The sequence below is a fragment of the Dama dama genome, chromosome 9, assembly GCF_033118175.1.
Source record: "Dama dama isolate Ldn47 chromosome 9, ASM3311817v1, whole genome shotgun sequence".
Classification (NCBI taxonomy): domain Eukaryota; kingdom Metazoa; phylum Chordata; class Mammalia; order Artiodactyla; family Cervidae; genus Dama; species Dama dama.
Genome location: NC_083689.1, coordinates 16246505 through 16271243, shown reverse-complemented (window position 1 = coordinate 16271243; position 24739 = coordinate 16246505). Strand labels below are relative to the sequence as shown.

General features: G+C 52.9%; 2 protein-coding genes across 3 annotated transcripts; one reads left to right on the top strand and one right to left on the bottom strand.

The window, feature by feature from the left end:
- Positions 1-24739, top strand: MAST1 (microtubule associated serine/threonine kinase 1). Of its 2 annotated transcripts, none has more exons than XM_061150172.1 (26): positions 1-94; positions 1755-1843; positions 2321-2396; positions 4565-4643; positions 6715-6875; positions 6995-7070; positions 7244-7453; positions 9425-9526; positions 9625-9757; positions 9834-9901; positions 13027-13106; positions 13196-13404; positions 16472-16610; positions 16734-16866; positions 17008-17173; positions 17276-17377; positions 17782-17904; positions 18418-18527; positions 19627-19805; positions 19883-20130; positions 20474-20674; positions 20862-21091; positions 21455-21577; positions 21705-21841; positions 22862-23049; positions 23147-24739. In XM_061150172.1, exons 1-26 carry the CDS (start codon positions 12-14, stop codon positions 24418-24420), a joined length of 4719 nt encoding a protein of 1572 aa, XP_061006155.1. In that variant the 5' UTR covers positions 1-11; the 3' UTR covers positions 24421-24739. The 2 variants fall into 2 exon arrangements, with proteins under 2 accessions (XP_061006155.1, XP_061006156.1); XM_061150173.1 differs by lacking the exon at positions 1-94 and adding an exon at positions 120-205.
- On the bottom strand, positions 12098-12319 carry LOC133061883 (translation machinery-associated protein 7-like). The gene has a single exon (XM_061150177.1). The coding sequence runs from the start codon at positions 12290-12292 to the stop codon at positions 12098-12100; it is 195 nt and encodes a 64-aa protein (XP_061006160.1). The 5' UTR covers positions 12293-12319.

Sequence of the window (24739 nt, the reverse complement as noted above, 5' to 3'; positions counted from 1 at the left end):
GCCGCCGGGTCATGTCTGACTCTCTCTGGATCGCGCTTTCCAATTTCTCGATGCCCTCCTTCCCTGGCGGCAGTATGTTCCGCCGGACCAAGAGGTAGACCCCCGATCCCTCAGACCCTGACCCGGCCCTTCCCCCAAAGCCGCCCTCCTGCTGCTGCTGCAGGGCGGGGCCCGGGATGATGCACCCGGTCCAGCTGCGCCAGAGGTGCCCGCGCTGAGCCTTCCTGCAGGGGTTGGGGCTAAATGGGGGGCAGTGTGGGCCGAGACTGGGGGGGACTGCACGCTAGAAAGGACCGCCGCGGGGGGAGGGGGCTGCGCCTGGTGGGGGATTGCGGCGCCTTTGTCTGCTGTTGCTGCGGGCTCCCGCAGCCGGGGGGCGAGAGTAGGGGAAGAAGGGGAGGGTGGGGGGCTTAGCACCCTCAGAACAATAGCCCCAGCGTGGCGTCCCCCCACCCCCATGCCGCGTGCTCTGGCCGCGCAAATATGCTCAGTCACTGCTCTGGGCGGGGGGAGAAGGGAGTGGAGGGGCTGAAGGGTCCCTCTTTGGAAGCTGGGATCCTGAGGGGCAGAATGAAAGGGGGGGGCTTTTATTTTACCCCAGCCGCCCCTCCCAAAGAACACAGCCTCATATGAAAAATAGTGACACACAGCGTCACGCAGGACATGATGTCACACACACATACACACACAACAGCCCTAGTGTCCCAGATACACCTGGGAGTCGCCGCGAGTTCCCAGACATACAGTGGCCATAGGTCAGAGGCATGCAGAGACACACGGGGACACTCCTAGAATCACACAGACAAGTAAGTCTGCAGGCACAGTGCAGCGTACACCCAGGAAGATGTCACTTGTGTGGTGATACACACACGGCCATGCCATCTGAGATGCACAGAGACACATATGTGGCAATGACATCTGTGCAATGTCACAATATACCATATCACCTAAGCATGTCCCATGCTGTGTCACACAGATGAAAGAATGACCCAGAGTTGGAGACACACACAGTATCATGGTTCTCACACATTTTCATCTGTGTCACACACGGTGGCATGCTCAGACGTGCCCAGTGTCACAGGATGTTAAACACACACATATAGATCATCTACATGATGTATCACACACGTATAGATGCCATACATGGACACACATGGTGAGTATCACACTCGGACACAAGGACAGTGTCTCATACAGACTCAGACTGCTACACAAAAGCATAGACGCAGCAGAAATCATGCATGAGGTACGCTTTACAGCCCACAGTGGCACATCTAGTCATGGAAAAGTGGCTAGACAGACTGTGTCAGACAGACACACAAAGCCACAGGTCATGTCACACAAGATAAACTCAAGGGCTGTCACACATGATGTCACACTCGAGTGGTCCCAGTGCGGAACTCACACACCTGGTGCCACGTCTGGATCCACACAGCAAATGTCACGCAAAGACCCAAAGACACACAGACACGAGAATCTCCATTGGTATCACGTGGACATGACTATCACCCCATACATGGTCACACGTGATCCATCCACACCAGGAGGCTTGCACCAACACATCACATATGCATCCTCTCCCATACACAGTCCTCCACTGCCGCCTCCTCTGAACAGTCCTTTGGGGGCACATTCGAGCACCCACTTGGTTGGGAGACAGATGGGAGGGATCTGAGATGGGAAGGTGATGGGTCGAACCCTCAAACTCACTGGGCTACGGCCGGGTCCGGCTCCCTGCCTCGCCCTCCCCGCAGCTGCCGCACCAGTAACCGGAAAAGCCTCATCCTGACCAGCACCTCGCCCACGCTGCCGCGACCCCACTCCCCCCTGCCAGGACACCTGGGTAAGACAGGTGATGGGTTTGCGGGCCAGACTAGCGGAGGCCGGGCCATAGGAGGGGAGTGCGTCCATGCCACAGGAGGGGCGGTCCAGAGTCTGGACACGGAGGACCTGGATTGGACAAGGGGCGGGGCCATCCTTGTGTGGGCTCGGCGGTTCCGCAGAGGGACGAGCATTTGTGGGCGGAGGCCCAGGAGGAGCTTGTTTGGAAAGGGGATGGGGCAGAAAGGAGGAGCCATCCTTAAGGGGCGGGGCCCCCCAGGAAAAGGCGGGATCGACCCGGGGAGGGGCGGGGCTGGCTTGGTAGCCAAAACATTTTGGGGGGAGGGGCCACAGCTAAGGGAAGTGGCCCACTCATACACGGGTGAGATTAGACTAATGAGGAGACAAGCTGCGGTTTGGGACGCGCTTTGAGGACCAGGAGGTCTGATGGGACTGCCGCCCGCGCCAGGCCTGAAGATTCCCCCTCTTTCTGCCACAGGTAGCAGCCCCCTGGACAGCCCCCGCAACTTCTCCCCCAACACCCCCGCCCATTTCTCCTTTGCCTCTTCCCGAAGGTGAGTCCCTCTCCCCAGGGTCCCAGAATCCTAGCCACACCCTCCCCCGCCACCGTCTGGGCCACCATCTGTTCCCCTCATCACTGCATCTGAGTCAGAGCCTGAGGGACCGGCAGAGTGCCCCCAAAGTCCTGGCGGGAACAGGCCCCCAGCATTAGGGGCGGGACCACAAGAAGGCGGGGCCAGTCGCCTGTTCAGAATGGGGAAGGGGCGGGGCTCCCTTTGCCGCGGAGCGAAAGCGCTTGCGCTACGGTCCCCGGGTCTTAGACTCCCAAGCCTCGCTCTCCAGGCCAGGAGTTCCCATAGCAACAGGACAGGGTAGCAGGGATGAAGTGCGCAAGCTCAGACTGCTTGCTACCCATCGAAAGACTAGGTCCATGACGTGGGGGAGGGCGCCTAGGGCTATTTCCCCCGAAGGCGCAAAAGGAGGTATCTCAGATTTCCCTCCGGAGGCCCTATGGGTTTCTGGAGTGTCCCTGAGATGAATTTTCTGAGGAGCTTTGGCAAAATTGGGGGAGGAAGAGAGAATCTTTGATTTCGAGGGGGAAACGTCTAGGATTCCCCGGGGTGTTTTGGGGATCTCTTTTTCATCGAAGTTTATTCATTCTAAAAACGTCTGAACAGCTACTGTGTTCTGGGAGCTGGGGTATGGGGTGAACCGCGTCCCTTCTGTAGCCTCGGAGTTGAGTTTGGGCAGGCAACACAGATCACTGCAGAGGCTGGTGACAGTTGTGGTGTGGGAGTCACAGAAGACTGTGGGGACAGAGGATGGCTCCTTTGGGAGGGTGGGGACTTCCCCTTGACCATGGAATTCAGCTGAGGGCAATGGGGAGTCAGAAAAGGGTTCCACTATTGGACCGGATGTGGTCACCTGCATGGAGGGTGAGCTGAGCAAGGACACTGCCTGAGGAGAGGAGTCCAGTTCATGGGAGTATGTGTCCCTGTGAAGATGCAATCTCTGTGCTGATGTGGATGTGTGTGTGTTTGTGAGGTCATGAATACGTGAGGTAGCCCACGCCTGCACATGGATCCATGGGTGTGAGAGAGAACGTGTGTGACTGTGTACCGGTAGGGTTGTAAACGTGTGTGTGAATAGCTGAGGAAACATATAATTCCATGCGTGACTCCATGTGAATGTGTAATTTGTGTGGGAGTGTGAATGAGTGTGTAGCTCCGTGAGAATTTGAATGTGTGACTGAGTGCGTGAGGGTGTCTTCGATGTGTGTCATGTTAATGTGACAGACTACAGTGTGTGGGGGAGTGTGTCTGTATATGTCAGAGTGTGAGTACCAGGTCCCCGTGTTTGCGTCTTTGTGAGTGTACGTCTCATTTTGCATGTAACTGTGTGTGTGTTAGCCTAGAAACATGTGATATCTGGGTCCACAAAGGGGACAGTGAGGGGCTGCCCTGGGGACTCAGATGGTTAAAGATCTGCCTGCAATGCAGGAGACCCAGATTCAATCGCTGGGTCTGGAAGATCCTCTGGAGAAGAGAATGGCAACCCACTCCAGTATTCTTGCCCAGAGAATCCTATGGACAGAGGAGCCTGGCGGGCTACAACCCATGGGGCTGCAAAGAGTTGAACACGACTGATGCGACTTAATGCACACACACACACATACACAAGCTAGTGAATGCCTGTGAGTATCTATGCTGAAGAGTCACATGGTGTGAATGTGTGTGACTTTCAGTGTGAACTCAGCCGTACTAGTAACAGGATTCGATGTGGCCATAAGAGTGATTGTGTCTATGGGATCCCATGTCACAGTGTGTACGTGCTTATGAGGAAGGGAACTTTCTTCTCTGAAAAGACTCAAGTGATCTTCCTCTGAGAATTTTCTCAGAGGGAATCCTCTAGGGGTCATCTTTTGGGGTCCCTCTGGGATGATTTCCTAGAGTGGACTTTTTACTTTGGGGGCTTGTTTGGCTTGAGGATGAGGGTCATGGGAAGGAGCAGAGGAGACTGATCTTTGCTCCAGGTCCCGGGTGCCTGGCTGGTAGATTTCTTCTTACCTCCCTAACCCTGAGGGCCTTCAGGGATCCCAGAGCATAGATGTATCCTCCCACCCACCCCTACCCTGGCCATGGTCAGAGGCTTCTCTCACACCCTGAGGAGTGGGGGGACTGATGGGGCCTGGCAGCCTCTGAGCAGGTTGGCTGGGTTCCAGGGCGGACGGACGCCGTTGGTCTCTGGCTTCACTCCCTTCGTCTGGCTATGGCACCAACACACCCAGCTCCACTGTCTCGGTGAGTGTGGCAGGCGGGGCCGGTGGGTGGGAGCTGCAAGGGGCCTACGGGACTGGCTTCAGCTCTCAGTAAGAGCTTTGGGTTTCTCTAGTTCTCCAAAGGTGTCACCTGTCCATCTCTTCATGTTCCAAGTCTCTTCCAAGGTCCTTTTCTCCACCTTCAATATATCTTTTTGGGGATCCTACTCACCGTGGACTCAGCTTACAGATAAATGACACTAAGGCTCATGTGTTAAGCCAAGTGTCTGCAGCTGGCTAGGGCCAGGCCACCTCCTTCACCTGGAACCATTTGCTTACCCACCGCAATACCCAAAGTCTTTCTCTCCGTCTGCCTCCTTTTAGATCTGTCTCTCTGGTTCGCTTGTCCATACATTGGTATGATGCTCAGCAGACATTTATCACATGACTTTCATGTGGCAGGTGGGGCTCTACAAGCTGGACCAGGGCCCAAGGATTCACAGAGCCCTCATGGGAGGAGTCAGATACGTAAGAAGGCATTGACCACTCGGGATGCTGGAGTGGTCAGAGCTGTGATGAGGGGAGCATAAGGCAAGGTGATGAGAGCAGAGGGGAGGCACCTGACCAAGCTGGAGGGAGGGTCAAGGAAGGTTTCCTGGAAGAGGTGGCGTTGAAGTCAAGACAAAGGATCAGCAGGGGTTTGGCAGATGGAAGAAGGGAGGGAAGAGTGTTCCAGGAAGGGGGAACAGCATGTGCAAACTCTTAGCAGCAACAGAGAACTTCACACATTGGGAAAGTTGAAAATAGCCTGTGTGGCTGGAGCTTTGGGTTGGAGGTGGCAGAATGGAGGTGACGCAGGCAGCAACACTCACGCTGTGGCTTCTTGGCCAGGGTGGCAAGGTGGATTTTATTCTAAATGTGGTGGGAAGCCAGAGGAAGGTTTTTTTGTCCTATATTAAATTAAAATTTTAGTCTGAACTATTAATATTTGAAATTATGATTCTGAATGTCAAATATTGGGCTTCCCCGGTGGCTCAGCAATCAAGAATCTGCCTGCAATGTTGGAGATGCAGGTTCCATCCCTGGGTCAGGAAGATCCCCTGGAGGAGGGCACAGCAACCCACTCCAGTATTCTTGTCTGGAGAATCCCAAGGACAGAGGAGCCAGACAGGCTACAGTCCCTGGGGTCACAAAAAGCCAGACATGACTGAAGTGACCTAGCACACAGGCATGCACATCATAGATTACGTGCACTGAGAAGATTAATAGGTAATGATGGGATGGGGAGTTTTAAGCAGGAACGTGAGTGATGTCATGTGGAAAAAGATCATTCTGCCAGCAGAATCAGGTGGCTGTCCTTGTGTTTCTCCACTGATGTCTGGGTCTGTGGTTGCCCCAACTGCATGCCATGCCCGGACCAGGGACTAAGCAGAACCAAGTTCCTGCTCTGGAGGAGCAGAGAGTAATAACAAATAAGTCATAAGATGTACGGTAGTAAGTCAGGAGACAAGAAGTCAGCAAGAAACGAGTTGGGGAAAGGAGAGAGAATGATGGGTGTGGTCAGAGGAGGATGCCTAAAATGTGACTTTAAAGCAAAGACTTGAAGGAGTGATCCATAGTAGATGTGTGAGAGACAGAGGGAACCGTCAGTGCAAAGGCCCCGAAGCAAGAGTGTGCCTGGCTTGCTCAAAGACCACCAAGGAGGCCTGTGCAGCTGCAGGTGGGGGTTGGGGAGAGAGTGGGAGGAGGCGATGGCAGGAAGACAGGGTTAGATCCTGCAAGACCTTGTGGGCTATGGAGAGGACTTAGGCATTCACCAGGAGTAAGGTGGGAGCCATGGAGCGTTCTGAGCAGAGGAGGCGTATGTGACTTGACTTGGGTTTTCACAGGCTCTCTCGGGCCACACTCATGTCTGTGTTCCCGTACTCATCTGTGGCCCTGCTCCCCTGTGTGTCGCCAGGAATCCCAAGCTGAGCCTTGGGATCCAAGGATGATAAGCCAGGTCCAGATTCTGGCCTTGCTCAGTGGCCCGCCAGCCGCGGGAGTCCCAGGCCAGGGTCCCGAGCGGTGGGGGGACCGTGGTGACCTGACCCCGGCCCTGCCCCTCCCCCCAGTCTTCCTGCTCCTCCCAGGAGCGTCTGCACCAGCTGCCCTACCAGCCCACCGTGGATGAGCTCCACTTCCTCTCCAAACACTTCGGCAGCACCGAGAGCATCACAGACGAGGATGGCGGCCGCCGCTCCCCTGCCGTGCGGCCTCGCTCGCGGAGCCTCAGGTGGGTCTGCCTCCCCCTGCATGAACGACCTGGTGGGTCTGGGGGCTGGTGCCCTGCTAGACGCTCGTCTGCAGTTTGGGAGGGAAGGGGCTGGACGCGACGGGCTTCTCTCTCCGCAGTCCCGGGCGATCCCCCTCCTCCTACGACAACGAAATCGTGATGATGAACCATGTCTACAAGGAGAGGTTCCCGAAGGTGAGGCGGGGCCGGGGGCGGCCGCAGGGAAGTGGGGCGGCCAGAGCCCTTGCTCGCCTTAGCTCCGCGCGCCCCCTGGTGGCCGGCGCCGCGGCGTGCAGGCTCTTGGCAGAAATAACCTCCGGGCCGAGCCCCGCGCGGGCATCCCCGCCTTGCCTCCCTCCCTCCTGCAGGCCACCGCGCAGATGGAAGAGAAGCTGCGCGACTTTGCCCGCGCCTACGAACCTGACAGCGTGCTGCCGCTGGCCGACGGCGTTCTCAGCTTCATCCACCACCAGATCATCGAGCTGGCTCGAGACTGCCTGACCAAGTCCCGCGACGGCCTCATTACCACCGTCTACTTCTACGAACTGCAGGAAAACCTGGAGAAGCTGCTGCAGGACGTGAGTGCCCCGAGGGGCCAGCCCCACCTCGGGCTCTGAACCCCCAAGTCTGGCCCAATGTCCCTATCCTTTCCTTCACGCCACATCCATTCAGGGGGCGCCTAACACGTGCCAAGTGGCTGGTGTGGAGCCGAGGACTGAAGAGTGGAGGAGAAAGACTAGATCCCGACTCTAGATCTGATGGAGGAAGTAGGAATTTTTTTTTTTCCCCCACAAAATGCACCTTTTGCCTTTATCAAAATCACTATATTGTTATACCAAGATTTTCACAGTATCACATGGTGATATTGACAGTACTATTAATAATTTAAGTTTCTTGAAACTTCTCTGGCGGTCCAGTGGTTAAGACTCCGCTTCCAATGCAGGGGACACAGGTTCGATCCCTGGTCGGGGAATTAAGATCTCACAGGCAGCGTGGCTCGGCCAAACAAAGTTTCTTTCATTTTTTTTTTCACTGTTCTAATTAATTTTTATTGGAGTAGAGTTGATTTACAATGTTGTGTTAGTTTCAGGTGCACAACAAGTTGAATCTGTTATGCATATACATATATACACTCTTAGATTTGTTTCCCATATAGGTCATTACAGAGTATTGAGTAGAGTTCCCTGTGCTATACAGTAGGTCCTTATTAGTTATCTGTTTTATATATGGGGTTTCCCTGGTGGCACTAGTGGTAAAGAACCTGCTTGCCAATGCAGCAGACCTAAGAGACTTGAGTTCTATCCCTGGGTTGGGAGGATCCAATGGAGAAGGGCATGGCAACCCAGTCCAATGTTCTTGGTTGGAGCATCCCATGGACAGAGGGTCCTGGTGGGCTACGGTTCATAGGGTTGCAGAGAGTTGGATACGACTGAAGTGACTTAGCATACAGAAAGCACGTCATTACCCATCTCCCAACTTATCCCTACCCCACCCCCAGGAAGCAGGAATTTAACTTTGCTCACCTCTGTCAAGCCTTTACTCAAATGCTGCCTTCTTGGGTGACATTAGGACTGAGAGTAGGATGAAGCAGGTGATTTTTTTTTCCGCCTTAGAACATTAATGATTGAACAAATTGAAAACAAAATATGTTAAAACTTAATGTTCAGTTTAAATATTTTATAATTAAACCAAAATTTTCTATAATTTTACTTTCCTGGTTTTAATGGAAACAAGCTAATCAATAGTATTTTTATTAAAACCATTAATCATTTGAAAAACATAAAAACACATAAAGATTGCCCCATTTTTTCTTTTCTTTTTTTTCTTTTTGGCTGTACCACACAGCTTGAGAGATCTTAGTTCCCCAACCAGGGATTGAACCTGGGCCCACCGGGGAAGTCCCTACCCTTTTTCTTTTGATTCAGTCTCCAGTATGGCATGACTTAGCCCTCTGGGATCCTGTCCTTATTTAAATTTTACTGAGACTTCCCTGGCAGTCCAGTGGTTCGAACTTGCCGCTTTCACTGCTGGAACCCAGAGCTGGGTTAAATCTCTGGTTGGGAAACTAAGACCATACGTAGTATTGACTTTGATGGGCATGATAGATAAATTAATATATGGCCTGTTCAATAGAAAACAAGAACATGAAAGTAGAGTAATGGCGATTGAGGGTCCAACAGTAGGTAGGGTGCAATTTTGAATTGGAGGGGGTCAGGGCAAGCCTCCATGAGGAGTTGATAACTGAGCAGAGACTTAAAAGAGGAGAGAAGTAGGGAGCCATGGAGAGATCCAAGGAGAGAGGATGCTAGGCAGAGGGATTTTTAACTTGGCCTGGATTGTAGAATTGCTTTGAAGATTGAATGACTGAACATTTTAGGGCCATGTTTGCTATAATAACAATAATGATGATTTTTACCATGTGGCCTGAGTTTTCTTGACTGTAAAATGGGACAATAGCAGCAGTATTGTCCTTTCCTGTGGGGATGGAAGAGAAGCCTGGCCAGGAAAGGCACCTGTAAACCCTACCCCTACTATGCCCCACATCCCAGGCCTATGAACGTTCCGAGAGCTTAGAGGTGGCCTTCGTCACTCAGCTGGTGAAGAAGCTGCTTATTATCATCTCACGTCCAGCCAGGCTGCTGGAATGCCTGGTGAGGGGGCTGGGCAGGGCAGGGGAGGAGGTGCAGGGGGTGGGGGGCTGGCTAGGGCCCCTTGGAGGTCACCCTGAATGCACCCTGCCTTGCCTTAGGAATTCAACCCTGAGGAGTTCTACCACTTGCTGGAGGCGGCTGAGGGCCATGCTAAGGAGGGCCACCTTGTCAAGACAGACATCCCCCGCTACATCATCCGCCAGCTGGGCCTCACCCGTGACCCCTTTCCAGGTGCTGACTAGTGGGTGCTGGGGCCTCTGGGTGAGGCTGGGACCCAGGCCTTGACTCACGCCCATTCCCTTCCTAGACGTGGTGCACCTGGAGGAACAAGACAGTGGTGGCTCTAACACGCCTGAGCAGGACGACCTTTCTGAGGTAAGGCCTGGCGGCCAGTGGACAACGTTCTGGTCTGGCCCTACTGGTCGGGGCTTACCTCCTGGCCCTTTGTCCTCAGGCTGAGCGAATCTCTTGGTCCTTGCTCTGAGCCTCAGTTTCCCAATCTGTAAAATGGGTTAATAATAGCTCTTCCTCCACAGGCATTTTTCTTTTCTTGATTAAGTACACATAACATAAAGCATACATTTAAACAAGTTTGAAATGAACAATTCATTGTTATTCACTGCATTGTGAGGCCATTTCCACCATCTAGCTCCTAAACATTTTCATCATACCAAAAGGAAACCTGTACCCATTAAGCAGTTTCTCCCCATCCCCTCCCTCCCACACAGCCCCTGGCAACCACTGATCTCCTTTCCAGATCTTTCTGTCTCTATGGATTTGCTGGGTCTGGATATTTCATATAAATGGAATTGTTCACTCTGTGGCCTTTGGTGCCTGGCATAATGTTTTCAAGGCTTATCCATGCTAGAGCATGAATCAGTGATTCATTGCTTTTCGTGGCTGAATAATATATGCCATGTTTTGTTTATCCATTGTTCATTGATGGACCTTTAGGTTGTGTGAACAGTGCTGCTATGAATAGTTGTGTACAAGTATTTGTTTGAGCAATTGTCTCAGTTCTTTTAGGTATATACCTAGGAGTGGAATTTCTGGGTCACATGGTAACTCTATATTTAATTTCTTGAAGAAATCTGTATGGACTTTTGAATGGGTTGAGTGTCCCTCTGTGTTAACAACTCAGTGTAGTAAAAATTACTTAATTCCACCCACAGGCCAACCACACTTTGGTGGGTGTTCCACAATGTCTGGGGGAGGTTACCCACCAGAACGGCCATACCTGTGTTTTCTCTGAGCTGCCTAGTGTTTTCAAAAGTGTGAAACAAAATATAGAAATCAGAAGATTGAAGTTAAAATCTGGGTTTGTGCCCTTTTAAAAAGAATCAAAAGTTCTAACAACACTATGATGGAACCAGCTGACATTGAATGGGGGCTGGCCTATGATATAGGGTTACCTACGCCTCAGCCACCCATGACTCTCACCTGGCCTGCCTAGTTCCTGAAAGCATTTGGGTTTGTGTCCTTTACTTCAGATCATGTCTATGAATTCACATACATACACACACATCTGTCCTGTATTTTAAAAAATCTCATTATACCATTATATGCCATTTAATTTTTTGAATAGGTAATGGAATGACATCACTCAAAAGTCTAAAACTCTAAAAAGGTATTTATCTTTAATTGTTGTTTGTAGGATCCTTTGTAATTCCATTCACTCAAACTTGTTAATTGAGTGATTCAAATCTTCCATCTTCCTATTCATTTTTCTTTTAATGCCAGATTGATTTGATAGTTTCTGAGAGAGATGTGTTAAGTTTGTTTTGAGTAATTTCTCTTCGTAGTTCTGCCAACGTTTCTGTCAAACTTTTTTGGGCTACATTCTAAAGAACATAGAAGTTCAATATTTTTAAACCTCATAGATCTTTTTGTGAACTGTTAATGTAATAAATCTCTTATCCCTATGAAAAATAAAAATTATTTTCAAAAACAGTATACAGTGAAAAATCTTATATCCACTCTTGTCCCCCATACCCATATTACCTCAAATATGATTATATTTTGCCCCTCTTTTTACATAAAATCATACAATACATATTGTTCCTTGTTTTTCCCTGCCATTTAATAAAATACTTTGTGGAACTTTCCGAATAAGTGTACAGAACTATTTTTCATTAAAAAAGAAAAAAACAAACAAACAAACGGTGGTAAAAGACTTCCCTGGCAGTCCAGTGGTTAAGACTCTGTGCTTCCACTGCAGGGAACGTGGGTTCAATCCCTGGTTCAGGAACTAAGATCCTGTGTGCCACACGTTATGGCCAAAAACAAACACCAACAAAATAGTAATACAATCAATATTCCTTTATATTATATCCCCTCATATTTTATTTAACCAGTTTCCTATGTATGGATTATTTCCAATCTTTCAATGAGTAAGAAAATATGTGTCTGTCATTTTTTTTTTTTACAAAAGTTTATTCTTAAATGTACAATAGGTTCCAAGACAACACTTCATTCTAGCTATCGGTGGCAATAGATATTATGGCAGGGAATCCAGGTGTTTAAACAGAAATGGAACTAAGGGTCATCGTTGCCTCAGGCACAAGGAACAGCTTACTTTTTGCTAGATTTCTTAGTTCCAGTGGTGGCCAGGGGTTCTTTCCTCGAGGCCTTTGCTTTTAGCTCCTCAAGTTTCTTCTGCTCCTCCTTCTGCTTCTGCCCGAATGCCTTATCTTCCTCAGCCATCTCCTTGGCTTGCTTATTGGGCTGCTTTAGGGGCTGCTTCTTGCCGCTTTTGCGGCCTGACATGGCACCTGCCACCCGTTCCCCAGACCCTGCCACCGGAAGCGGAGCTCCCCGTTCCAGCCCCTGCACCTCTGTGCGTCATTTCTAACATGTGAAAGCATATCTATAGCATGAATTCAAAAGTGTAAAAATGCTTTTTTAAAGTGAAAATTGCTGGATTAAAGGAAGCATGCATTTGTAATTCTGATATACACCAAGTACCTTTAATTGAGACTGTACCAATGTATATACTCCCAATAGCAAGGTATAGAAGTATCTGTTTCTGCACAGCTTTGCCCACAGAATATGCCAGGCTTTTGGATTTTTTTTTTTCTGCCAATCTACTGTGTGGAAAATGGTATCTTGGAGTAGTTTTAGCTTGCCTATCTGTCATTATTTGTGATGTTCAACATTTTTTTTTCACATGGTTAACAGCTAGTTTACATGTCTTGTGTATTTTTTCTCTTCAGTTGTTAATGTTATTGTTGATTTCCGGGAACTCTTTATTTATTAGGAGGATTAGCCATTTTGTAGGTTTCTTTCCTAATGAAGAGAAGTTTGTTAGATGACTTCACTGTCAGTCAGTCTTGGGTTTAAGTTCTGACTTTGTTAACTCCCTCACTGTGGCACTTGGATGAAGGGCTCATTCACTGACTTTGTGCCTCAGTTTCCCCATGTGTTAAGTGGAATACCGAGAGTCTCAGTCTCATGATGATTATGATGATGATGATGCCGTGGTCTCCATCTTTCCTCTGCAGGGCCGCAGCACCAAGGCCAAGAAACCACCTGGAGAGAATGACTTTGAGACCATAAAGCTCATAAGCAATGGTGCCTACGGGTGAGCCACCCGGGGCTCTGGCGGGGGGAGGGTGGCGGAGGCCGGGTGTCTCGGAGGTGACGGCCGGTCCTCGCTCTCTCCCCCTGCAGGGCCGTCTACCTGGTGCGGCACCGGGAAACGAGGCAGCGCTTTGCGATGAAGAAGATCAACAAGCAGAACCTGATCCTGCGCAACCAAATCCAGCAGGCCTTCGTGGAGCGCGACATCCTCACGTTTGCCGAGAACCCCTTTGTGGTCGGGATGTTCTGCTCCTTCGAGACCCGGCGCCACCTCTGCATGGTCATGGAATATGTGGAAGGTGTGGGTGCCTGCAGGGCTGTGGGGAGGATTGAGGGGATGGCCGCTAGGGGTGGCCTGCTGGAACCCCGGTCACCGTGTTGACTATCCACCTGTGTGTTTAGTTTATCCACCCATTTATTCATCCAGTCATTGTTCAAACATTCCATCTGTTTATTTCTACCCAGTCATCTATTGATTTATCTGTTTTCTTTTTTAAAAGTTTATTATTTGTGGTTGGGCTGGTTCTTCATTGCTGAGTGTGGGCTTTCTCTAGTTGCAGCAAGCAGGGACTACACTCTAGTTGCAGTGCATGGGCTTCTTATTGGGGTGGCTTCTCTTGTTGCGGGGTACAGACTCTAGAGCGCTTAGGCTCAGTAGTTATGGCACACCAGCTTGGTTGCTCTGTGGCATGTGGGATCTTCCCTGACCAGGGATCAAACCTGCAGCCCCTACATTGGCAGGCAAATTTTTAACCACTGGACCACCAGGGAAGCCCAATTTATCTGTTTTAATTTCTCTCAGTATGGGTACATCCATTCCATTATCCATCCATCTATCCACCTTCCTTTCATCTGTTCATTTGCTAATCCTTCCATTTTTCTATCCATATATCTACATGCCATCTCTCCATCTATCCATCTGATTACCCATCTATTTGTCCATTCATGTATGTTTATCCATTACATCTTTATTTATTTTATTCAAGTATAGTTGATTTACAATATTATATTACATTTATTTATTTATTTATTTTACAATATTATATTACATTTATTTTTAAAGATTTATCAATTTTTTTTACTGTGCTGGGTCTTCGTTGCTGTGGGCTTTCTCTGGTTGGGGCAAGTGGGGACTACTCTTCATTGCAATGCTTTGGCGCCTCATTGCCGTGCCTCTTCTCTGGAGCATGGGCTGTAGGCACTAGGGTTTCAGTAGTGGCATTTGGGCTTCAGTAGTTTCAGCTTGAGGTCTCTAGAGTGCTGACTCAGTAGTTATGGAACACCAGCTTAGTTGCCCCATGGCATGTGGGATTTTCCCAGACCAGGGATTGAACCCGTGTCCCCTGCATTGGCAGGCAGACTTCTAACCACTGGACCACCAGGGAAGCCCCCACATCTATTAAAAAAAAGTAATAGATTTCATTTTTTAGAGCAGTTTTGGGTTTATAGGAAAACTGACTGGAAAGTTCAGAGAGTCCCCAGGTATTCACTCCCCTCCTGCTATTTTCTCTGTTACTTATATCTTGTATTAGTGTGATACATTGGTCACAACTGACAAACAGATACTGTATATTATTATTAACTACATTATATTAGAGTTCACTGTGTTGTACATCTGTTTTCCATCCATCCATCTTTTTCTATATCTAGGCATTCATTCATCCCTCTGTTTATTCACCTACCTACTTAACATCCATCTATCAACCAATTTCTATTTACCTATTTATTAATCTGTCATCCATCCGTCCCTCTTTCCATCCATTTACTACTTTTTTTTTTTTTCATTTACTACTCTTATTTGTATTCATTCATCCAAACCTCCACTCTAGCAGCTATCTCATTTTATCTAGTTAGCAGTCTAACTCCATCTACTTATTCACAATTAATCCATCAGTTCATCCATCCCTTTACCATCCATCCAATCATCCAATCACCAATATATATGTTTTTCATCTGTTTATCTAACCATCCCAAATATTAATCCATCCATCTTCCAAACACAGAAGTACTAGGTTATACACATGATCTCACAAGGCTACAGCTGTGCCACCTCCAAGTCTTAACTGACCATTAAGTCACTCAACAGATATCCCGTCATCATCTCCTTCATGTCACATGCTTTGCTGGTGATACAGTGGAGACCTAGACGGACATACCTTTCCCTCATGGAGGGAATAGACATACAATAAAACATACAATAAAACTGTATAGACATGCAATAAACAAGAAAAATAAGCTAAAAGAGAAAAGGTTGTTTCATATAGTGAGGATGGCAACGAGGGACATAGAGCTCAATGAGGCCATGGACACTCTGTTTTCTGCATAACGTGTGTAGGGATTATCTGGGGTTATGGCCAGATTCAGATTTCTGGGCCCACTCTCAGAAAGTCTGATTGATCAGTTTCTGACACTGAGATAAATCTAGCTTCAGGGAAAATTAGGAAAGAGAGAAATTTATCAACTTGTGGTTAAAAAAAAATAAATGTCAACTTTAGGAATGGCTTTATCTAGGTGCTCAAATTATGTCATTAGTAATCTCTCCATCTCTTGGGTCTATTCTCCCATGTGTGGACTTCCCACTAAACAGGGCTTGATAGGGAATTCCCTGGTCATCCATGGTTAGGACTCCATACTTCTACTGCAAGCGGCATGGGCTCTGTCCCTGCTGGGGGAACTAAGATCTCACAAGCCACATGGCATGGCCAAAAATCAATAAAATGAAACAGGCCTTGATATAGTGAGGTTACCATCCAACAGATCCCAGTTTACATCCTATGAGCTTAGCAATCTTTGTGAAAAAAGAGGGAAAATTCATTGACCGAACTTGGGTTATATGCTGACCCAGCAGCTAAGCCTGGAAGGAAATCTGACCCATGTGAGAAAAAGGAGAAATGGAAGCTGAGGGAGACTAAAATATGAATGCTGCTTACAGTAAATCTGGTGGGGGAAAGTAGTTTATATTTTAAAACTTCAGACCCTCAAGGTTCAGACTCCAAACCAGAGTCCATTCTTCCAGACTCAGTTCATAAGCAAGAAGCCTCAGTCCCAACCAAACTTTACCTCCACCATCAACTCCCTGCCTGACTCAACCTCTCTCTAGGGTTGGGTGTAAATCAATCCCTTCCTGTGTAAAATCAACTGATTATACTGACTTTGGAGGATGGCTAAGAGGACAAGAGAAGCCTGGCAGAGGGCACTCCCAGCATAAGCTGGGGAGAGGGAAGCCCCTCTCTGGGCCTCAGTTTTCCTTAGCTGTAAAATGGGGGCCATGTGAGATGAGAACTTGGTGCTATGCTGCCTGCTGAGTGCTCACCTCTGGGCCACGGTTGCCTCCCTCTTCACATGCATCTATTCCTTCACCCCCAGGGGGGGACTGCGCCACCCTGCTGAAGAACATTGGGGCACTGCCTGTGGAGATGGCCCGCATGTACTTTGCTGAGACAGTGCTGGCGCTGGAGTACTTGCATAACTACGGCATCGTGCACCGCGACCTCAAGCCTGACAAGTGAGCCTTGACCTTCGCCATCACTCCTTCCCTGTCCCTCGAGGGTCAGGGGAGCCCTGGCACAGAAGGGCCAGGAGTGAGGAGGACGGTCCTCACCTCTAAGACCCCAGTTTGCTTCTGCAGCCTCCTTATCACCTCCATGGGGCACATCAAACTCACGGATTTTGGCCTCTCCAAGATGGGGCTCATGAGCCTCACCACCAACCTCTATGAAGGCCACATCGAGAAGGATGCCCGGGAGTTCCTGGACAAACAGGTGTGTGTGCGGGAGTGGGGGTCTCCACGGGTGGAGTGACCCGGCAGGACTGTGTGGGCCCCGGGGCCTGGCATGGGGGGGTGCTGCTCCCCCAGGAGGCCCCTCCTGTGGCCAGGGCATGGGCTGACCACCTGCCCCCAGGTGTGTGGGACCCCAGAGTACATCGCACCCGAGGTCATCCTGCGTCAGGGATACGGCAAGCCGGTGGACTGGTGGGCCATGGGCATCATTCTCTACGAGTTCCTGGTGGGCTGTGTGCCCTTCTTTGGAGACACTCCCGAAGAGCTCTTTGGACAGGTCATCAGTGGTGCGTGCCTCCGCGGTGGGCAGGCAGGGGGCACGGAAATGAGGGAGGGCCCAAGGCCTCATGGACCTAAAAGTGAACCCCACCCCACACCTTGCTCTGCAGATGACATCCTGTGGCCTGAAGGGGAGGAGGCCCTACCCACGGATGCGCAGCACCTGATATCTAGCCTCCTGCAGACTAATCCCTTGATCCGTCTAGGTGCAGGTAGGGGGTCTGCTGTGCAGAGCATATGAGTTGAGGCAGGCGTGGGTGGGTAGTGGTGTCTGTTGTCCGGAGCAGGGCTTCCAGCTCTGTGTCCCTGGGCGGGAAAATGGGTAAGCTGGGCTACTGGGCTAGCCGTAAGTGTTAGCTGTGCAGTCGTGTCCGACTCTCTGCGACCCCATGGACTGTAGCCCATCAGGCACTTCTGTTCATGGAATTCTCCAGGCAAGAATACTGGAGTGGGCAGCCATGCCCTTCTGCAGGAGATCTTCCTGATTCAGGGATTGAACCTGGGTCTCCTGCATTGCAGGCAGATTCTTTACAGTCTGAGTCACCAGTGAAGCCTGGCCTAGCCATAGCTGTCGCTTAAATTCCTTCCCTGATCGAGCCCACTCCTTCCTCCCCAGGCGGTGCCTTTGAGGTGAAGCAGCACAGTTTCTTTCGAGACCTGGATTGGACAGGATTGCTGAGGCAGAAGGCCGAGTTCATCCCCCATCTGGAGTCAGAAGATGACACCAGCTACTTCGACAGTGAGCGGGGACAGCGGGTGGAATCCTTTGAAGGGGCCCTTGGGTATGGCCTGGGCTGGAACCCAGTTGGGTAGGAGACTAGCCGGCTGGAACAGAGAAGAGGGCTGAGGTCGTCCCGGGGTCGTGGCTTGACAGAGGGGCGGGGCTCAGAGAAGAAAGGAGGTTGCGGTAGGGGTGGAGCTGGACCGGAGTAAATTCTAAAATTGGGAGTGAGCCTGGATTACGAGGCGGTGCTAGGACCCAGAACCAAGCTGGCGCTGGGCTGGCGGAGGCGGAGCCAGGGTGGAGAGCACCATAGGTGGAGTCTGGGGGTGTGGCTTTATGGAGGCGGGGCTACATGTAGCCTTGGAGAAAGTGGGACTGGGACTCAGCGTGGGAGCGGGGTCTGAATCAGTTACTAGTAAGAAGAAGGGGCGTGCGTGGCCAGGCTTGTAGGACCTAGACCTGACTTTCGTGGGGGTGTGATTTGAGGAGTGGACGTGCCCGCGGTCACTATCCACACCTCCACCCCAGCCCGCTCAGACAGGTATCACCACGTGAACTCCTACGATGAGGACGACACCACGGAGGAGGAACCTGTGGAGATCCGTCAGTTCTCCTCCTGCTCCCCGCGCTTCAGCAAGGTGGGCCAGATTGGGGGGTAGCGGTGGGGCGAGTCCGGGGGAGGGGGGGCAGGTGTTGAGGTAGGGAATGGAGGTGGGCTTGAAGTGGGCAGGGGCTCAGGGGGCCGTGGGGAGCAGGCACACAGACCTAAGGTCTCAGACTAGAGAATTTACTGAGGGAGTGAGATCAGAGTGACTAGGCTAGTGGCAGAGGGGGTGGGGTGGGGGGAAGCAGCATAGTCTTGGAAGTGGCCTTTGGCGTTGAAGTGAGTGAAGGTGCTCAGTCGTGTCCGACTCTTTGCGACCCCATGGACTGTAGCCTTCCAGGTTCCTCTGCCCATGGGATTTTCCAGGCAAGAGTACTGACGTGGGTTCCTTCTCCAGGAGATCTTCCCGATCTCCTGGTCTCCCGCATTATAGGCAGACGTTTTACCGTCTGAGCTACCAGGGAAGATGCCTTCGGCATTGAGTGGAATCTAATGGGAACCTAACAGTATGGAAATGACCGACAGGAGGAGCAGCTAATCTGGGCCGGGCGGGGACAGGACCTGGGAATGGAGAGATTGAGCAGTGAGGGCGGAGCTAGGCGGTGGCGAGGCAGGGCACTATTTCATTTTGAGGAACAGCATGTAGCGGGGGTCACAAAGAGTAGGAATGAGCACACGTACAATGTAGGGGGAGCACGACCTAGCTTGGGAGAGGGTACGCATAACTGGATGAGACTTGGAGAGGTGAGATTCTTTATGGCTTGGGCAGGGGAGGATCTAGAATATGTTAGCGCCTCATTTCGTGGGGTGGGGCCAGAACTGAAGAATTGTGGGTGGTCGGGCTCAGTCCAGGAATGGGCAGGACCCAGCTTTACTAGGATGGAGCTTAGTTTGGTAGGCTCCAGTATCGAGGTAGAGAATGAGATGGTTGGTTGGCATCATCGACTCAATGAACATGAGTCTGAGCAAACTCAGGAGACAGTGAAGGACAGGGAAGCCTAGCGTGCTGCAGTCCATGGGGTCGCAAATACTTGGACACGGCTGAGCGACTGAACAACAGTAGTGGGAGGTTCACTGGTTCAGGAGGGAAGGCAGAACCTGGCGGCTGGACTTGCCTCCACTGCCACTTGCAGGTGTATAGCAGTATGGAGCAGCTGTCGCAGCACGAGCCCAAGACCCCCGTGGCGGCAGCGGGGACCAGCAAGAGGGAGCCAAGCGCCAAGGGCCCAGAGGAGAAGGTGACCAGCAAGCGGGAGGGCCTGGGTGGCCTGACCCTGCGCGAGAAGACCTGGAGAGGGGGCTCCCCCGAGATGTGAGCAAGGGCAGAGCTGGGTTTGGGGGCGGGGCCCGAAGGGGAGTAACTCCTCTGACAACGCCCTCTTTGCGCAGCAAGCGCTTCTCGGCATCTGAGGCCACCTTCTTGGAGGGGGAGGCCAGTCCCCCGTTGGGCGCCCGCCGCCGTTTCTCGGCGCTGTTGGAGCCTAGCCGCTTCAGCAGCCCCCAAGAGGAAGAGGATGAGGCTCGGCTGCGCAGGCCTCCCCGGCCCAGCTCCGACCCCCCAGGCTCGCTGGATGCGCGGGCCGCCAAAGAGACACCTCCAGGAGATGGCACCCCCAGCGCCGGGGACTCGGAGGCTAGTAAGTGCCCCCTCCTGTCGCCTTCCCCAATCCCCCAGGGGCCTTATATGAGAGTTCAATGAGCCTGGTTACGGCTTATGCAAGTTCTCCTGTACTCTTCACACTCCAACCTGGGGTTCTCATCAACACGAGAAAGACCCCTATTCCATGCTCAGTCAGTCAACAAATATGTTTAAGCACTTCTCTGTGTCAGGAGCTGTTCCAGATGTATAGGGTACCTGCTGTTATGAAATTCACAATCCAGCGAGGGAGAGAGGTGGGAAGAGCATTGCATGCAGAGGGAACACCATTTAAGAGGGCTATGCCCTTGGACTGACTCCCTAACCCACCTGCTCTGTTGCAGCTGACCGCCCAGGAGACCTCTGCCCACCCTCTAAGGATGGGGACCCATCAGGCCCCAGAGCTACCAATGACTTGGTTCTACGCCGCGCGCGGCACCAGCAGCTATCAGGAGATCCCGCGGTAGAGAAGCGGCCTTCTCGAACCGGGGGCAAAGTCATCAAGTCAGCCTCGGCCACTGCCTTGTCTGTCATGATCCCTGCAGGTGACGCTGGGTCCAACCTGGCAGGGGATGGGCTGCCCCCATTGGTGCGTTTTCCCGGTCTACGGTGATTTGCTCTGGGATGGGCTAATGAGAGCCCCGGGACTTTCACTTGGGAGGAGGGAGGAGCAGACACAGGGAGGGCCGAGTCAGTCCGCCCTGACCTCTGACCATGGGTCTGTGTCTGCAGTGGACCCCCATGGGAGCTCACCTTTGGCTAGCCCCATGTCCCCGCGATCTCTCTCCTCCAACCCATCCTCACGGGACTCCTCACCCAGCCGGGACTACTCCCCGGCTGTCAGTGGGCTTCGCTCCCCCATCACCATCCAACGCTCGGGCAAGAAGTATGGCTTCACACTGCGTGCCATCCGCGTCTATATGGGTGATTCAGATGTCTACAGTGTACACCACATTGTCTGGGTGAGCAGTCATGGATGAGCCTGTATTCTACGGTGGGGGTGGGGAGAGAGAATTCCACCCCCCACCCCACCCCCGCCAGCACCCCCCACCCACCCCACCCACCCCCGCTCCAAGGGATGAGGGACAGCTCAAACTCTGGAACTAGGCAGCCTGAATGAGACTCCTCCGTGACACCCCCGCACCCCGTCACTTTCCTCTCTGACTCTCAGTTTCTTCATTTGTAAACTGGCGAGAAAGATTGCTATTTCGCTTGGTGTTATGATTACTGTGCCTACAGAGTTAGGTGTCTGGAACAGAAGCTTAGGGAGGCTTCCTTGTTACCAATCCTATTAATCCTGCCCCTATGGGGTGCCCTGTCCCCAGCATGTGGAGGAGGGGGGCCCAGCCCAGGAGGCAGGGCTCTGTGCCGGGGACCTCATCACCCACGTGAACGGGGAGCCGGTGCATGGCATGGTACATCCTGAGGTCGTTGAGCTGATCCTTAAGGTGAGTCTATGGGGGGGAAAGCGAACTGTTGGGGGAGTGGAAGGGAGTGAAGGGTGAGGGGGGTCCCGGAGAGCTGGAGTTGCCAGAACAGCCTCCAGCAGAGAACTTTCCCCCTTTCTAACCCCAGAGTGGCAATAAAGTGGCCGTTACCACAACGCCCTTCGAAAATACTTCCATCCGTATCGGCCCTGCACGGCGCAGCAGCTACAAGGCCAAAATGGCTCGGAGGAACAAGCGGCCCTCTGCCAAGGAGGGTCAGGAGAGGTGGGTGGGGCCAAGTGCAGTGGGCGGGGCTATAAACAGCAAGCCCTCTGGAGCATTCCAGTTTTTGAGCAATGGCCAGGGCTTATGTGGGATAGGTATAGGACAGGACAGGAGAAGGCATATTCACAGGAATGGAAGTTGTGCACAGGAAAGGTGGCCGGGGCCACTATGCGTGTGTGCTAAGTCGCTTCAGTCGTGTCTGACTCTTTGGAACCCTATGGACTGTAGCCCGCCAGGCTCCTCTGTCCATGGGATTCTCCAGGCAACAATACTGGAGTTGGTCGCCATGCCCTTCTCCAGGGGATCTTCCCGACAAACGAGAACTCCAGTCTCTTAAGTCTCCTGCATTGGCAGGCGGGTTCTTTACCACTCGCGCCACCTGGGGGCCACCGAGTGAAGAGCAATAATGGGAGGAAGGAGGAGGGGCTGAGAAAGTGGGAGGAGTTGGGAAAGGAAGACGTGCCAAGCTCCAAAACTCTGGGAGTAGAGCAGAGCCAGCGGATATGGACCAAGAGGGCACCGTCGAGATGACCCTGCTTTGCTGGATGCATTTAAGAGACTGGGAGGGGCCAGGAGAAGAGATTTCTACCTGGGAGGAGCATACCAGGCCAGTAGAAATAATTTCTTCCCTTACAAATAATACAGAGTTAGGAGACGTGGGTGGAGCCAGGAGAGTTTTCTGTTTTGATCAGCGGGTTTGACCTGGACAAAGAGTTGACTGGGGACTGGAGAGAGATGCGTCAGGCTGAGGCCAGTGCTATTCTTCCTGCCCTGATAGGTGGGTTTAGCTGGAGAGGGAGGGGCTAGAAAGGTGGACGGGGCCAGAATAGGTTGGTTCTGTTTGGAAGGATGTTTCTAGCTTGGACTGTGAGTGGTCAAAAAGCAATGGGTAGGCCAGGTGGGAGGAGCCAAGTGGGACTGGGTGGGTGGTTCCAGGAGGTGCCTTGAGGCCCTGAAGTGGGAAGAGCCGGGAGCTCTAGAGTCTGGTCCAGGGAAGCTGGTTCCCTCCTTGTCCTCTAGCAAGAAGCGCAGCTCCCTCTTCCGCAAGATCACGAAGCAGTCGAACCTGCTGCACACTAGCCGCTCGCTGTCGTCGTTGAACCGCTCGCTGTCGTCCAGCGACAGCCTGCCCGGCTCGCCCACGCACGGCCTGCCGGCGCGCTCGCCCACCCACAGCTACCGCTCCACGCCCGACTCCGCCTACCTAGGTAGACCCTGCGCCTGCGCGGGGCGGGCGGCTTGTGCGGGCCGGGCAGTGCCTGGCGGCGCCCACCCAGTTCTTTGCCCTCTCTCGCCCGCCCGCAGGCGCCTCGTCCCAGAGCAGCTCGCCCGCCTCGAGCACGCCAAACTCGCCGGCGTCGTCAGCGTCGCACCACATCCGGCCCAGCACGCTGCACGGCCTGTCGCCGAAGCTGCACCGCCAGTACCGCTCTGCGCGCTGCAAGTCGGCAGGCAACATTCCGCTGTCGCCGCTGGCGCACACACCGTCCCCGACACAGGCGTCGCCGCCGCCGCTGCCAGGCCACACGGTGGGCAGCTCGCACACCACGCAGAGCTTCCCGGCCAAGCTGCACTCGTCGCCGCCGGTGGTGCGCCCGCGCCCGAAGAGTGCCGAGCCCCCGCGCTCGCCGCTCCTCAAACGGGTGCAGTCGGCGGAGAAGCTGGGAGCCTCGCTGGGCGCCGACAAGAAGGGCGCGCTGCGCAAACACAGCCTCGAGGTGGGCCACCCGGATTTCCGCAAGGACTTCCACGGCGAGCTAGCGCTGCATAGCCTCGCAGAGTCGGACGGCGAGACGCCCCCTATCGAGGGTCCTGGCGCGCCCCGGCAGGTCGCCGTCCGCCGCCTGGGCCGCCAGGAGTCGCCCCTGAGCCTGGGTGCGGATCCGCTGCTGCCCGAGGGCGCCCCCAGGCCGCTGGCATCAAGTAAGGAGAAAGAGTCCCCGGGTGGCGCCGAGGCCTGCACCCCGCCCCGCGCGACGACCCCTGGGGGTCGGACCCTGGAGCGGGACGCCAGCGGCGCGCGACACCAGAGCGTGCAGACCGAGGACGGTACAGGCGGGACGGCCAGGGCCGTGGCCAAATCCGCGCTGAGCCCGGTGCAGGAACACGAGACCGGCCGGCGCAGCAGCTCCGGCGAAGCAGGCACGCCCCCGGTGCCCATTGTCGTAGAGCCCGTACGGCCTGGGGTGAAAGCTGAGGTGTCTCAGCCCCCGAGTGTGCATACCCCGAGTGCGGACTCCAAGGCATTGCCCGAATCTGCACCCCTGGCGCCTCCCCCATCTGAGGCCCTCCGGGGCCGGGAGTGCTGGGTGCTGGAGGTGGTGGAGGAGCGGACCACGCTGAGCGGGCCTCGTTCCAAACCTGCCTCTCCCAAGCTCTCCCCAGACCCCCAGACCCCCTCCCAAGCCCCAACAAAAAATGTGCCCAGCAGTGCCGGACCCGCAGCCCCACCTGCTTCCCTGACGGGCCCGACCACCAGGCCTGAGGTGGGGCCGACCTCTCGGTGCCCTGCTGAAGTTGTGCCCTCAGCAGGCCCGACCAAAAAAGGGGCGCCCTGCCCCATGCCCCCAGGCCCATAGCAGTGGGAGCCGCTGGCCTGTACAGCCGCCTGTATACATATGTACACATATAAATAAAGCGCGCCCCTGCTGTGTGAGCTTTCTGGAGCTCCCCTCCTCCCCTAGTAAGGCAGGACATCCTGTTTCCACTCCCTTGCCTGTGTGCTTGTTAAGGGGTGAAACTTCCTCCAGTCCTAGTTACCATAAAGAGGGGAGTTAGGTCTTGGGTGGACCCTTACTTGGGGTCCTATTCTGTGTCTCACCTATGTGCCAGCTGCCCCAGACCCTGAGCAAGCTGCAATGCTGTTCAGAGTCCCATTGCCCAGCTGAAGAAAGATGA

Coding starts and splice junctions, on each gene's coding strand:
- LOC133061883 (XM_061150177.1), bottom strand. CDS start 12,292: ATGTCAGGCCGCAAAAGCGGCAAGAAGCAGCCCCTAAAGCAGCCCAAT.
- MAST1 (XM_061150172.1), top strand. CDS start 12: ATGTCTGACTCTCTCTGGATCGCGCTTTCCAATTTCTCGATGCCCTCC. Junction 18,528..19,626: donor GCTCCCCGCGCTTCAGCAAG/GTGGGCCAGATT, acceptor TGCCACTTGCAG/GTGTATAGCAGTATGGAGCA. Junction 20,131..20,473: donor CGCCGGGGACTCGGAGGCTA/GTAAGTGCCCCC, acceptor GCTCTGTTGCAG/CTGACCGCCCAGGAGACCTC.